This window comes from Calypte anna, chromosome 1 (genome assembly GCF_003957555.1).
Source record: "Calypte anna isolate BGI_N300 chromosome 1, bCalAnn1_v1.p, whole genome shotgun sequence".
Lineage (NCBI taxonomy): Eukaryota > Metazoa > Chordata > Aves > Apodiformes > Trochilidae > Calypte > Calypte anna.
This window is the reverse complement of record NC_044244.1, coordinates 42,457,392-42,472,261: the sequence shown is the minus strand read 5'-3', so window position 1 is coordinate 42,472,261 and position 14,870 is coordinate 42,457,392. Positions and strand designations below refer to the sequence as shown.

Genomic DNA, 14,870 nt, shown 5'->3' with positions numbered 1-14,870 from the left:
TAGGTATCCATGTGCATATTCCTTGTGGGAAAGTATTTACAGTGGGTAGGTACATCTTTCTGTTTTGAAATGAGTAGGAGGTGGTGTGCACCTCAGATCTCATCACTTCCTACTCAGGCATTTGCATTTTTTGTTATATGCAGTATTAGGTTTTCTTCTGCACTAAGGGTGTAAGCAGGAGGAACAGTGTCCTACAGACTTTCTCCTTGATGATGCCTTTTCTAACTGCCCTTTTTCTTGTGCAGAGCCAACATTTCAGTCTGGGTCTCTGAAGCGCCCTGGCTCATCGAGGCAACTCCCCAGTAACCTTCGGATTCTACAGAACCCCCTGTCATCTGGTTTTAACCCAGAGGGCATTTATGTATGACAGTACATACCTCTTCTGGAGAGGACCTGGCAAGGTACCTTGGACAAAATACACCTTTGGTTTACTCTGCCAATGGCGAATGGAAGAAGGTTTCTTTGTTTTGTTTTTGTTTAGCCACCATATTATTTTTTCTTCTTCCTCCAACACACCACTTGGAGCCATACCCTGTGCACTGATGCTAAGGAGACAGAGTCACTGTCTCAGTTCATAACTGGCAAGGATGAACTTGCTGTCAACACAGCTAGAGTGCAAAAACCTTTATTTGTTTTTGCCACTTCAGAAGTGTTTGGGAAAGTATTGTTCCATGTATAGGCATAAATAAAAGACTGAGGGTGAAGGAAACCATGTATGCAACTTATCTGAGGTTTAATTTATTCCCTTTAAACAATGGACGTGTGAATGTTGACCTTTTATATTTTTATTTTTAACTTGTGAACAGTCACATATGGCTGTGTGTCAGTCTGATAAGGTGGCTTTAATTTGCATGTACAACCATCCACCGTTTGATCAAGTACAACAGCTCACAATGCAGAGTTCTGTGGAGTGCTGAACCATTAAAATGGTTTCTCACCACTAACTTGGTTAATTTCTGTTGTGGGTCATGATGTCATGTTCCATCCATCGCTACCTTGTAAGGCTTGAAAAGTGAGCTTGTGAGATTTACTTGCTATTGAATCTGCCTTGAATGAAGCACCTAGTGTTCAAAAGATTTATGGAATTTAAACCTTGGCTTGGTAAAAGTATTTCCAGTATATGATTGAGGATGCACTAGTTAGATGATATTTTATTATATAGAATGTATATTTGAAATATTTTGCCACATTGTATATGCCTTTTGAGAAATGAACAACGTAAGAAGTTGTCTTCATGTATCTTACCGAGTGTAGGAGGCTTTCACTGTGTGTGATTTTATACTTTGTTTTTTCCACTAGCCATTACAGTGTTCTTGTTTTGCAGTAAATCTTGCTGTTGGAGGAGGGAAAAACCCCACAAAACAAATGAGCATCCTCTTCCAGCCTCCCAGAATTTGCTCAAGTTTTGTGGAAGACACTTGGCAGAGTGCCATGAAGTCAATAGCAGGGCTTGTACTGAGTTGAGTGGGCCCAGGATTCCATTCCAGGTTCCCAGTATTAAATGGTGGAGCCTCAGGAGCTTTGAAAGATGTGTTGCTACTCAGTCACTTACAGAATGTAAAGCTTACAGACAGGAAATTCACATACTTGGTAGCAACTTTAGTAAAAATGTGGAAAGATTACATTATCATATCTTGATGTCACTCTAAAGCAAAGTAAGGGTTGGACAAAATGGTTTCCATGCATAAAGTAAGACACTACCAAGTAGTAGGTCAGTTACAGGCTTTGGAAATTAAGCAGATATCAAGTTTGTAGAGAAAGTGGCTGGCATCAGTGTGACTGATATGTACATGCTCAGAGGCTGGCCCCATGGGAGAGACAGAGAAGGGATACGTTCTAACAGCAGCTCCTACTGTCACCCCCACCTTGGAGATCCCCGTGACATGAGGGGGGTCACTGTGCTTTCGCTGCAATGTTGAATGCCTGGACTTCACTCACTGGCAAAATGACAGAACTCCTGATGTCCTTGATCAGGATTTTACCACTGGTAGGAAAGCTTTTTGCCATAGAAAATATTTAGGAATTCTTAACTCCTAGCATCCTCTTGTGTTGATTTACTGATGTGCAGATAAATGTTAATTTAAGTTTCCTTTTTTCAAAAAGGAGTTCCCTGACAAATGGAAGTTTTATAAGATATAGTACAAGATGAAGGACTCTTGAGTGTTTAATGCATTTTTTCCCTTTATACTTATTAATGGCATCATATATTCTTAAAATGCTGCTGTATTTAGACTTAACAGCAACAGATAAGGCTGTGAATATATAAAGGACCTTTCCAAATGGATTCAGAATTTTTACTGTTTAACTTATCGGTTTTTTTTTTTTTTTTTTTTCCTGCCTTGTGAGCAAACTGGAAAATTAGATGTTCTTACCTGAAGAATCTTTGCAGTGCTCACAGATTTTACTGTGTTAGTTTATCACAATTCTGTGCTCATGTTTACTGTGCCCATAACTTTGTATTAAAAAAAAAAAGAAAAAAAAAAGAAAAAAAAAAAGAGAATGTGTATATATATATATATATATTAAAAAAGTGTAAAGTATACATAATTTGGGGACACTATCTGTCCAAGGTACTTGAGCATATAAGCATATATGCCTTACATTCTGGGTTGAATTTACAGAAATAAAACAGCTCTCTCCAGTGGATATCTTGCATCTTCAGCACCTCTTAATGTTAGAGAACTGAGGCACTCAGCACCTTGCAAAGTCTGGCCCAAATTATGCTGCATTGGGATGGGGGGAAACAAGAGGAAAAGCCTGTTGCATATTCAGTCTTGTACTGAGATGAAGGGCAGATCAGCATACTTACCCAACTAATGTTTTGTCATACTCAGTGACTGGCCCAGCTCCCACAGATGTCAGTTTGAGCTGAACTGGGCTCTTGAATCATAAAAACCACTCTCTTTTTCAGCCAGGTTATTCTTTAAGATGGAGGGAGGAGAAACAGGATTAAAAGGAAGGGGAAGAGCAGCTTTGGAGGGCTTGAGTTATGACTTTGTAATAGATTTGAGGAAGGAATTTGCCAATTAAGTTAAAAAATATCATCAGCTGATTTCAGCAGCTGTTTGACAGAAGGGCCAGCCTGGAGCTGGTTCAGGAGTGGCCACTGCATCCTCACTGCCTGGCCCCTCCTTGTCAGGGCATTAATGTATTTCAAGGTGATCTGGAAAACATTTACAGCTTCAGCCTCTGTTGTTGCGAAGGAGAGGCTTTGGTAGCCAAACCTGTCATTTGTGAGACACTGACAAATTCCCCTGCCCCCACCATACTCCTCTTGCTTATTGAATTTCACCCAGGCTAAAGTTCTGTAGCATTTTCACCCTCTCTGTAAATAAACCAAAAAGAAATGGCATGCTCTTGCATTAAATGTGAATTGAACAATATATTACAGTCTTAAAAATTCCTCACCTTATGGCATTAAGAAATTTGCTTCTGATCAACTGCAGAACCTCACTGTTTCTTTACAAATATAAAAAAATCAATTTTTCAGAAATGTTTGAAACCTTATGGGGCATTAGCAGAAAAGAAGCAACACATACTAATTTTAACAAGTGCCAGCATGATAAAAATGTTTCTTCTTTTTTTTTTTTTTTTTTTTTTTTGGGCTTGTGTTGAATACACAAGCATTATTTTCCAGTGCACAGGGAATTTATATGGAGAACTTCTATAATTTATTACTAATGGAAATTAACTGTGTTACCTCTCTCATCCATGAGGATACAGTTTATTTTTGCTGGTGATGCTATGTTGTTATGGGAAAAGGGGTGGGTGGTGTGTTGACCATTTGAAAAGCCAGTAGGTTAAGGCTAAGATAAGATAATGCTGAATGCCCGAGCAACAGAGAAACCCAAGCCCCACTCTGAACAGTGAGCTAGGAACCTGCCTCCTGTTATCTTTCAGTGGGACGTAGGTTCCCAAGTGCCTGAATTGCTTCTGGAAATGGTGTTTTAGCTTTGAGATTGCTTTTCTAAAACCTAGCAAGTTGGAAAGAAGTTCTTGAAGAGAACTACTGCTAGCTTTTAGCATTATGCAAACATGCTTTCACTGTGAGGTAAGAGGGAAAAGATCCTGTAGTGAAATAAAATCTCCTCTTGGGGCAACAATTGCCTTGGTTTTGACATGAAGAGCATTGCATTATTTTAGTGAACTGGGGTCATATGAGTATGAGCAAAAAACCCGAGCTTGTAATTTTTAGTGAGTTATCTTGAAGCATATAAATTCCTGATGTGCATTAACTTGAGTGAATTGGGCCTTAATGATCCATGTAAATAACAAAACTGTCTTCAGATATTTTTTCCAGAAAATAGTCTCTATTGGTCTGTACTGTATTAAAATAAATGTCAAAGTGTTACTTTTATATTATACTTTTTTTTTTAAGAACATTGAAACATGCATGTTTATTCTATTTGCTACAGTATTTTAATGTTTTGGATGAAGGCCATCGGTTGTATGGATATGACAAAACAATCATTCTGTCTATTTATTCAGTATTGCTGCTTAAAGTTTTCAAAATAAAGCTTTCAATGCCAATATAGTGACTGATTGAAAGCTGTTCTAGCTCTCTTCGGAAGTTTTTTCCTCTATCCTCAGATGTTTATAGAAAACAAAGTAAGTGAAACTCAGTATATAAACTGTTATATCAGCAAAGAATTATTGCAATAATATTGCAGGGAAGGGATGGGGGTAAGTGTGTGTAGTATATACATAAATTTATGCATGCAGTGAATTTGTTGAGGTCTCAAGTAAAACAGAGTGCTGAAGAATGTTCTAATCCTTTGTGGTCTTGCAAGCAACTTACACATGCTGTCACTTACTGGTTAGTGTTTCATACCAGTGTGCAGTGCTTGTGAGGGGCAGAACAAGCAGAGGTGGTCACAAAGGATCAACTCAGAGCCCTCTGAACCAACGGAGATTTGAGCACATTCTTGAGTATTCCACAGATGTGTTTCTGAATTGGGCCTAAAAGCATGTTCTGATGCAAAAATCTTTTCAGTTGCAGCAAGGATGCTCTGTTTCGAGCAGAGCTGGACCCTCCGAACATTTGAGTAGTTCTGAGATGGAGCAAGTATGCCTGCCCTATTTGTAAAGGATATCAAAATGCAGAGAACGTTCACCCTCATGATCACCCCATGGTGAAACTACTAACTAGGGTTTCTGACTGGAAGATTTGAGTTGCTGATGCTTTAACCTAGAGAAACAATGCAAACTAACTGTGAAAACACGAGTGAGCATTTTATTACTGCTCTGCTTCAATGCAAGATGAAAATCTGTATTATATGTAACTATATTTTTTGTCATTTAAAAAGCTTATATTTTTTATTATTCTCATGAATGGTTGACAAAAGATATTGAATATGCTCCCATATAATAAATTCCCCTCTGAAACTTCGGGTCTTAACAGTTTTCATGGTTTGCTGGAATTGCATTGTACATCTCACACACATCTTGTGATACAACTTTTGGAATTCTGTCTGTCCAAGAACACTCAGCCTGAAGGCAGGCCAGGCTAACACTTGGTGCATCTAGAACAACACTTTCAGAAGAGGTCACGTGTTGAGCATTAGGGCACAATGAATGTTCCTAAATGACAGCTGGAGGTGTGGGATAATCAATTGGTTGGTGTGGGGCCATTATGCGATACAGCACAGGAACTGTAAGAGAACGGAATAAATTGTTTTCAGCTAGGGAACTGTCACTAAGATTAATATTAAACCTGAAAAAATAGAATTGGTCAGTGACAGAGAGGAAGTGTAGCTTAAAACAAAGAGGCGAGATGTGTTTGGAGATGATCAGAGAGAGGAACAGAATCTTCACACAGCAAATACAAGGTACACAGATGCTTGAGGAAGCACGGAGGTGCTAAGCTTTGAACAAGGAACTGGTTACTTCTTGTTCTGAAGACCAGAGGTCCTGTGAAGATGGTTTGAGATCATGTGTTAATCAAGGCAGGGAACTTGCTACAGCTGCAGACTTGTGATTTAAACCATCTAAATGCAGTTCTTAGTCTATTATCCCCAAAAATGGCTTTTCCTAAGCCAGCTGGAGCCCAGTCTTGATAGATGTGAGGAGAAATGAGCTATCAGTAGTAGCAGTGGTGACTGGCAGTATAACAAAGAATGTCATGAGCTTTGCTGCAACCCTAGCACGTGATACGCATATTGGCAGGACCATGTCAGTTGTAGAGGACCTCTGCTCCTGGGAGGTTCCCTTTCCTCCTCCTGTGCAAGTCAGCTGGCTGAGTTTCATGGTAACTGAGGTTTCCCAGCATGCTTAGTAGAGCCAGGGGTACAACTAATGGTTCTGATCTTTTGCTTTGCCTTTCAAAAACAAAGTGGTGTATTTGTGCCTGACTGCTGCAGCACTAACTAGCTCAGGGTAACTGGGCAACTAATGAGTTGCAAAACTAGACCAGATCTATGGTTCGTTTCATTCAGAAGCTCTGCTGAGTTGTACTGCCTGTCAGATCCTTGTCAGATAAGTGGTATTTCTTTATAATCCCATTTTTTAATGATTGTTTCAACTAAGTTGACTTTTTTCTGAAGTAGGGCACAATGAGCAATGGTCCTCATTATTGCCTTTCTTGAAAATGATGGATTTTCTACCTTTGGTATTGTAGCTACTGTTAATGAAATATTTTCTAGGTCAGCCACTGCTTCATCATTAATTTTTTCCAAGTGGGTATGCAGTGTACTTTTTTTTCCATCCTTTGCAGCAAGTCCCTTGTCTGTATCAATTTGTAAAACAGGAGCTGCTGTCCATTAGGTGACTTTAAAAGAGCCTCTTTGGCATGTGCTAGTGCAACAGGGAACTTGATGCAAAGGGAGATGATAATGTAATGGAGCAGCCTCACCATTTGTCTCATCATCTCAGACACTGCCAGTGTCCTCATGCCAGTTCCAGTGAGTCTGTTTGTGCCTCATCCATGTCATACAGCCAGCTCTGGGGTTCCTGTCCTGTGAACCTGTATTTGCCCTGCCCTGATTCCTGGCTAAGACATGTATCTGTCTCTCATGCAAACTAAAGTTTGATTTATAGAGGGGCTTTTCTGATCTGAATCCCTGGATACGGAGAGGCTGTAGGGACCTCTGCAGTCTCTGGCAGCCTGAGTGTCATCACAGTATCATCACACTTTTTTGTTCAGTCATCTAGAAGGTGATGGAGGTGAAATCTGGCTACAGCAGAATGAGTTTTCAGCTGCAAGAGCTGACAGCTGGGTGTTAATCTCCCATACCTGCTTTGGTGCACACAGGTTCAGTGTATGAGACTTTGATTTCAGTTTCCAGTCCTCTGAGTCACAGGTAGATCACAGAGGAGCAGAATTAAGAAAATAATGTGAAGTCCAGTCAACAGGACAGATTCCAGGGCAGTAACACACATTTGGCCTGCAAATTATAAGCTATGTCCTGCAACCCTGTCTCATAATGTAATTACTTTATTAATAACCTTTGTGTTGGCTTGTTCCCCAATAGCTTTTGTATATACTGTTCCTGCAAAATACAGAATTATGCTGCTGTTTTCTGTCTTTTTTGCATGTGCTATTTTGCACTTACTGTTTCAGCTACACCTTTGTCTTGCTTTACCTTTCTACAGAAGGAGGAAAGCAGTAAAGTAATTGGAAGTGATAAAATACAATATAAAATATCTAATATTCAAGCGTGGGTCAAGGTGGAGGGAAGAAATTTTTTGTATTATTTCTTTTTAATGAGCAAAAGTTTGTAGGAATATTCAGAAGAGCTCCAGCTGGGCTTATGAAAAGTCCACTTAAAAAAACCCAAACAACTATCCACTGAAACACAAATGAGTGCAAATAATTACCTGTCTATGTACATTTTTCTGGTTAAAAACAAAAGGGAGCTGGGAGGAGAGAGGAAGAATTTGTATTTGCCTTGAAGTCCTATTCACTACCCTGTGATGGAAAGTGAAAGGAATCACCCAGCTTTGGAACGAGTGGCATGGTATTACAGGGTACCCATCAGTAGTTGTTACTAAAATAAAAATCAGGACAGCCTTTAAATGGGGAATAACTGGAATTTGTCATTGCCTATGAAGCTTCTCATAAATTACTACTTGTAATTTAGCTGCAATAGCATGTCCCTTTTATCAGGTGTACCAAACTGCTTTTCATTAAATGTTATGTGCCCAGAAAAGATGATTTGACTTTAGCAGTCACGATCAGCGTGAGATGACCTTTGATCAGTGAGGTAGAACTGCCTCCTCTAGAAAGCTGAAGAGAAACCTGAGAAGTTGAGCCGAGCTTGAACTACCCTTTGTTGCTACAAAGTTGCATTAACTGTTCTCTTGACCTAGCAAATCTGCATCGTGGTTACCAAGACTATGACCTGGATTCTCCATTGTCACGTAGCTTGTCTCATGTACAAAACGAGCATGGCTGAGACAGTGACACGGTTAAATGAGAAAGGTAACAATGTCTATTACCTGTACAGCTGGTGTGAAAGGTCACTCCAAGATGCAGGGCACCAGATAAACCTGCCCCCTATTTAGTACCAGCACTGCAATTACAACAGGGTCTACACGAGAGGGCAGCAATACATCCTGGCACGCCTGGAGCAGTGTAGCCACGCAGCTCATTGAAAAGCAGGTTTTCTAAGCATATATAGCATGATAGAGAATCGTGTAAAATATGCAACATTCCATCTTTAAATATACTTGAATAATAATAATACTTGAAAAGAATCATAACATGTGCATAGCTGATACACAAATGATGCAATTCCTGCACTCTGAGAGGAAGGTAAGTTTCTGAAACCTGTACAGATGTGAGTTGAAACACTCAATTTTAGAGATTATCCCATGTCTGTCCTGTTTGCCTGTGCCTGGGAAGCTCTTGTTTCATTTCCCTGCTCTGTCACAAAGTTCCTGTGTGTGACCTTGGGCAAGATACTATAAATCCTTCTGGATTGGAGTTCCCCAGCTGTAAGCTTGAGATAATACTGCTTCATCCCTTTTGACTTTGTCTATATATACTGCAAGCCCTGTGGGGAAGAGCATCTCGTTTCCTATTTGTTTGGCAAATAGTGCTTAGCACAATGTGGTCCTGATCTTGGCTGTACCGTCTAGATACTACAGTGAGGTATATTTTTATGTTCTACCAAGAGGATGACAAGAAGTCACTCTTAGTTAGTTTTACCTTACAGTAAGAGCAAGAAGCAGGCATGCTGAGGGAAGCTGGGGTTTTCTGAAGGTGAATTCTTATTTAGCTTTAAATGGATTTCTTTTACTAAAGAAGTAAAAAGGAAAGGCAAGTAAAGGAATAAAACCTTCTCATTTCAACTTTTATTCAACTCTATTCTTCTTGTAAAGTGATGCTCTTACCAGAGGTGGCTTAAATCCTTTCACAAGTGCTACCCAGGAGTGTGTTATGCCTAATAGATAGCAGTGATTGAGCAGGCTGAGATTTGCTTGGTGGTCCTAAATGTTCCAGCATTTCCACAAGTATCATGTCTTCTAACAATGTACATGCAACTCGTAATCCACCCTGACAGGATGCCATTTCATGGCTCTGTGTAGTTACCTAAGTGCCCTTTGATATTAGGGGCTGAAGAGAGCATGCAAGAGTTAGAATTGTAGGAGGGTGTCTTTTTTTTTTGGTTGTTTCCCAATTCTGAAATGTTTTCTCCATGCTCCAAATAAATTTAACTAACGAACACTTACTCTGAGACCTGTGGAAAATAAACACCTTTCAGCATGTCTTAGCAGAGACTCAACCCTACTGCTTAGTTCTCAGATTAAAGATCTTTTCATGATGTTTCCATTTGAGCCCATTTAGATAATAGTGCAGCTGCTGGCATTTGACAAGGCACTGAATAATCAGTCCCATAGCATTTTGCATCATGTCCTGCTCGAGAAAGTTCCTACCACTACCTTTGTCCATGGCCATCTGAAGGAAGTACCTGCTTCTAGGAAGACATTTCTCCTTTGGTAAGAAAAATGGACTTGGCCTGCCCCAGGTGAGCCATCACAGTTTACCTGCAGTTTTACCTAGCTGGTAGTTCTGGTAACAGGGATAGATCAAAAGAAAAAAAAGGGTTCCTGTGCTCAGCTGTGCACAGACTCAATTGAGTCTGGCAGTGGTTCTGAAGTGCCCTTCTGTTCCAGCCAGAAGCTTGAGACTCTTCTGCCAAAGGGGCAGGTGTGCATCTTGAAGGTACCATCACCTGGATTCATTGGGAACTACTGGGGAAAGGGAAGAGATGCCCTCTTTACAGGCTTGTACAAATGCATATGATTTAACACTAACCATTAGGGAAAATGCTAGGGCAGCCCTAAACTACCAGTAGGTGATTCCAGACCAAGCAGCTTTATTCCTGGAGAGGGTGCAGATGATCTCCAAGGAGAACAAACGAAAGGGACATGCAGTACCTTCTCACTGACTTTGACAGGCAACTGGGCTGCCCTCCTGTCCCTTTGAATGCATTGCCTCGGGGTCACTAAACTCAAGCAACTCCATAACATTACTGTGCACTTTTCAAAAGTTATTGCAGATGTAGCAAGTTTGTAGCAAGATGTAGCACATACTCTCAAAGTTCTTTTTAAATAACTGTACTTACCTCCTAATATACAACACTGGAATTGGTCCCATGACCAGCTGTGTCAGGCATTTTGCAAAGACACTGTTTTGCAGGCAGTTTTTTTGCTTTCCTGTTTCTCTGCTCCGTAGAACACACTGCAATACAAACATACAGCTTTTCTCTGTTGTGCCAAGGAGCCAGAACGCACACAGCCTGGGTTCACACAATCACATATTTCTTTACAGATAGCTGGGGAGTGCCCATGAGGATTACCTAATGTTGGCAGCTTGCTAGGCCACTGTAGCTCCTCTCAGCTGTCAGATGCTGGAGGATCAGGCAGCCTTAATTCTGCCCCTTGCCCACACAGATTCTCATGCTCCTCAGTTACCTTGGTAGTACCTGTAATGCGCAGTTCTTGCTGATGCCACACACCTTTTCTGGTTTTTAAGCAGTCTGATATTAAACAGTATTTTCCTACTCATGTTGATGCATGCTCCTCTACAGATGTCTCTTTCCTGACTTCACTTGAGAAACTGAAGTCCTGATTGTAGTGTATTCAGCATGACAGACCCAGCAAACTGTGCGTCAAAGGCAGAGCATCCGTAAGAGTTGGCAGTGCTGGGAAAAACAAACCAGCTTCATGTTTGTGCCGTCAGTCCCCTAACTCGTAGCATCTTCTCTCCAGAACAACAGAGGGCACCGCTCTTCACACAAAAAGCTGCAGCTGGAAGAGGAGCAGCCCTGCATTTAAACACCAGTTTAGTGACTGGAAAATTTCTTTCTCAGTAGGTGATTGGGACTGAACATTTTACCTCCACGGAAGCCCAGCTTTGAATCTCTTGCTCCCTGTGGGAAGGTCCTGGCCAAAGGCTGTACTAAGAGATGCAGGTGCTGTCTGTCTTATAGATCTTGTCCTGGTTTGCACAGGATAATTAACACTCACATACTGATAAATAGCTCTAGCCTGTTGATCAGGGTCTTCACTTGGGGGAAGAGGAAACCAAAGTGCCACTTGCTACTCCAGCTACTGTGCAGGTTGGTTGGTTGGTTGGTTTTCTCATTAGGTCTGTAATGTAAAATGCATAAACATGCTGCAAAGCAGGGCTGGAATCTAGGTTTCTCTTCTGATCTAGGATTACCTTATCGTTCTACGCTGTCCAACAGGTGCCTATAAATGAAGCAAATCTAGTTCAGCTGTGAAAAAACACACTGATTTGTGCATCTAACCTCCGTGAAAGGCTTTAGGACTGACATCTGAGTAGAGGGCAGTGATAATCATCTGAAGGCCAGAGCAAGCAGGTGGTACAGATGTGTCCTATTAACTGGTTTGTAAGGCTCTCTTCTGGTCCTGCTGGCTGCGTTAAGGTCCCACACAGATGCCTGCAGGGTGGCTCCTGCATCCAGACTGTGTCATGTAAGCAGCAGCAGGATGATGCAGCTGTCACGACTGAGGACTGCTCTGGGCCTTTTGGCTGCAGTAAGAAACAAATAAGCAAGAGCTGCTGAGGGAGGTTTTCAGTTCCTTGCCCTGGCCCAGCATCAACCCATGGTGGAGCAGGAGGGACTGTAGGATACTACTCATGATCCTCCAGCCTTGGGGTCTCTGAGGTATGTCTCAGAAAAACGTGTGGGAGGACTGGGTGCATAGCAGGTAGGGTAAGGAAGGACTGCCAGCTCTTAAATAAATAAAAAGTTGATGTATATAATGTGTAGCAGATTCTGAGAGGGAGTTAAGCACTCCTAGTGATAAAGTCCTTTTGTGAAGCTACAAAAAAGCTGCAGTGCTTAAAAGCAGGTCTGGTTTTCCCGTGGTATCAGCTGTGCTAATTAAAAAAAAGCCTTGCCCTCCCCTAACATACCATGCTTCCCTTATACCCACAGACTTTCACAGTATCACAGTAACATCACTATTTGACCAGAATCAAAGTGAAAAAATAGACTCTACTAAAGATTGTTCCCTGACCCTGGTCTAGCAGCCCTCCAGCTTATGCTTGATCTTTATTATTTTCTGTACAAGAAAGCAGAATTGGCCCGTACCTGCAAATAATGCACTGTTTGCTCAAAAACCTCTTGAGCAAACCTCTTGAATTTCAGGACTCAGGATCCAAATTGCTTTAAACCTCAAACGCTGTACCCGGGCACTGCTAAAACTTGTCATCTCCCTTAATCTGCAGTGACATTGCTGGTCTTATTAGCTCTACAGATACAGTCCAAAGGCCACAAGTGCAGCTTCACCGCACTTAAATGGTACCTTCGGGGGAGTGCTTGAAGGCACAAACGCAACTTTAGTTTCCTCACAAGCCCCATCAAGCCCACACGAGTCTGCCAACCCCCGGCTGATGCGTGCAACGCCGTTTGCCTGACAAGTGAAGCCGTTCCCGCCCCGAGTGGGCCCTGAACCCGCGGACTTTCTCCCCCCCCCCCGACGGCCTGCCCCAGTAACCAGCTCCTCTCGCCCCGGAGACAGCGGAGGCCGGAGAGCCAGCAGCCTTTGTCAGCCGAGGAGACATTCGGTCCGCGGCGCAGTCCCTCGGCTGGGCGGGCAGCGAGGCGACTGGGGCCCGGCCAGGGCGGCCGCCGTTTGTCAACAGAGGCCCTTACTCTCCACCACGGCCCGGCTGCCCCCGGTGCCGGGCACCCCGGCCCGGCCCGGTTCGGCGGCTCCGTGAGGAGTAGGAGGAGCGAGCGCTGCGCAACGGCCAACGGCTGCTGCGGGCCGCGTGCGGTGGGCGGGGCGAGGGCGGGGCGGGCCCGCCGCGCGGCGCGGTTGCCATGGGAACGCGACGGCACCGCTTCCCGCCCCTACCCTACCCCTCCCCTCCCCGAGACGGCGCGGCCCGGGCGCACGTGCCAGGCAGCGTGCGCGGTGTCACGTGGCCGCGCGCGTGACGGCCGTTGGTGCCTCCGCCTGCCTGAGGGGCGGCCGCGCACTTCGGACGGTGGCGAGGCCGGGCGGGGGAGGCGGGTTCGGCGGGTTCGGGGCGGCTTTATCAGCCAGCAATCGGCTGAGGAGGCTTTCCCTGCATCCCGCTGAGACCTGTGGGGCTCAGGGTGAGGTCCGGTCGCGGTGGTCTCTGTGGCGGACGCGCCTCTAGGCAGGCCTGATCCCATCCTTCCGTGGCAAGCCTGCTGCCGTCAGGCTTCGCTGTGACTGCGGAACTCGGAAGGGAATGCAGGAGGTTCTCTGACGAAATAACCTGAATGACCTCTCCTGTCCCCCAGGTGCCGTGCGTCCGTCTCCCGTAACTGCTGTCCAGCACTAACGCGCTTTCTCAAGCACTGGCTTGTAAAAGCAGAAGTAGGTGTGCAGCCTGCCTCCAGTTCAGAAGTGCTGCTGTGCTGCTTTACCTCTTTTACCGCCTGCACAAAGGTAGATGAGCTATGTCAGATAAGATCTTTCTTTTCAAGCATAGCATGAAGTATTTTTCATCTTTAGGGGGGCTGTCCTTCCCAGCCTCTCAGTCATTGGGGATTAAGAGTGCATATTGAAAAAAAGATTGTTTCTCTGACTGCTAGTCCTGCAAACACGTTTGCAGATCTTGCTGCTAATAAAAACTTTTCCGTGTCTCAGGCTGCCTTGTTGTTACAGAGTCAAGCCTTGGTGGCTTGTGGTTATTTCTGTTTGTTTTTGATAGAAGTACTCCTATTACAGCCAACGAGAAAAGCAGGTCCTACACCTGAAACCTAGAGCCCAGCCTTAAATTCTTTACTGGAAGCTGTGATCTCCACATCTTTGCTCACAGAATCTAAACCTGAAGATTCACCATTCCCACCATTCAGTGGCTCTAACCAAGACTGAAGACCTTAATGTGTAAGTGAGACCATGCAGATGGGCTTCTTTGGAAACAACACTGTGTGTGAGCAAAGCTGTGTGCCTGCCTGCCTTCCACCAACTGCAGGGCTGAAGCCTTAGCAATTTTGTTGATAAAGTACAGTGAGAATAGAATCCACGTTAGTATCTGTCTGCTCAGTTGACTCTGTAGTGCAGATACGACTCCAAACATAGGGAACCAATTTTCTGTTGAATAAGAAGGTGCCATATTTACATAGCTCTTTTCCTGATGTTCTTTAGAAACTGGTCAGTTGTGGGACTGACTTGGCCACAAGGGTTTCTTTTTTGGTAAGTGTTCTCTGGGTTTTGGTCTGGATGAAAGTATTTTCAAACAAGAGCTCTGAGAGCAAAACAAGCAAGATGAATTTAGGAGCTGCTTCCCTTTTCTGGTCGTGGGGTTGCAATCATACAGGCAGTAACACCCAGCAGATGTCTGCACTCAAGGAACTGATGATATTAGAGGATCGAGGAGATCGATTCCTGAAACGTTCATCAAAGGTTTGTGCTAG

At 43.3% G+C, this 14,870-nt stretch overlaps 1 protein-coding gene across 3 annotated transcripts in view; it reads left to right on the top strand.

The window, feature by feature from the left end:
• RASSF8 (Ras association domain family member 8) overlaps window positions 1-4,538 on the top strand; it is an 88,152-nt gene extending 83,614 nt beyond the window's left edge. For all 3 annotated transcript variants that reach the window (XM_030449801.1, XM_030449818.1, XM_030449810.1), the window contains one exon: window positions 246-4,538. In XM_030449801.1, coding sequence (XP_030305661.1) covers window positions 246-367 — 122 coding nt within the window. In that variant the 3' untranslated portion in view covers window positions 368-4,538. The remainder of the gene's footprint in view (window positions 1-245) is intronic.
• The last annotated feature ends 10,332 nt before the right edge of the window (window positions 4,539-14,870 follow it).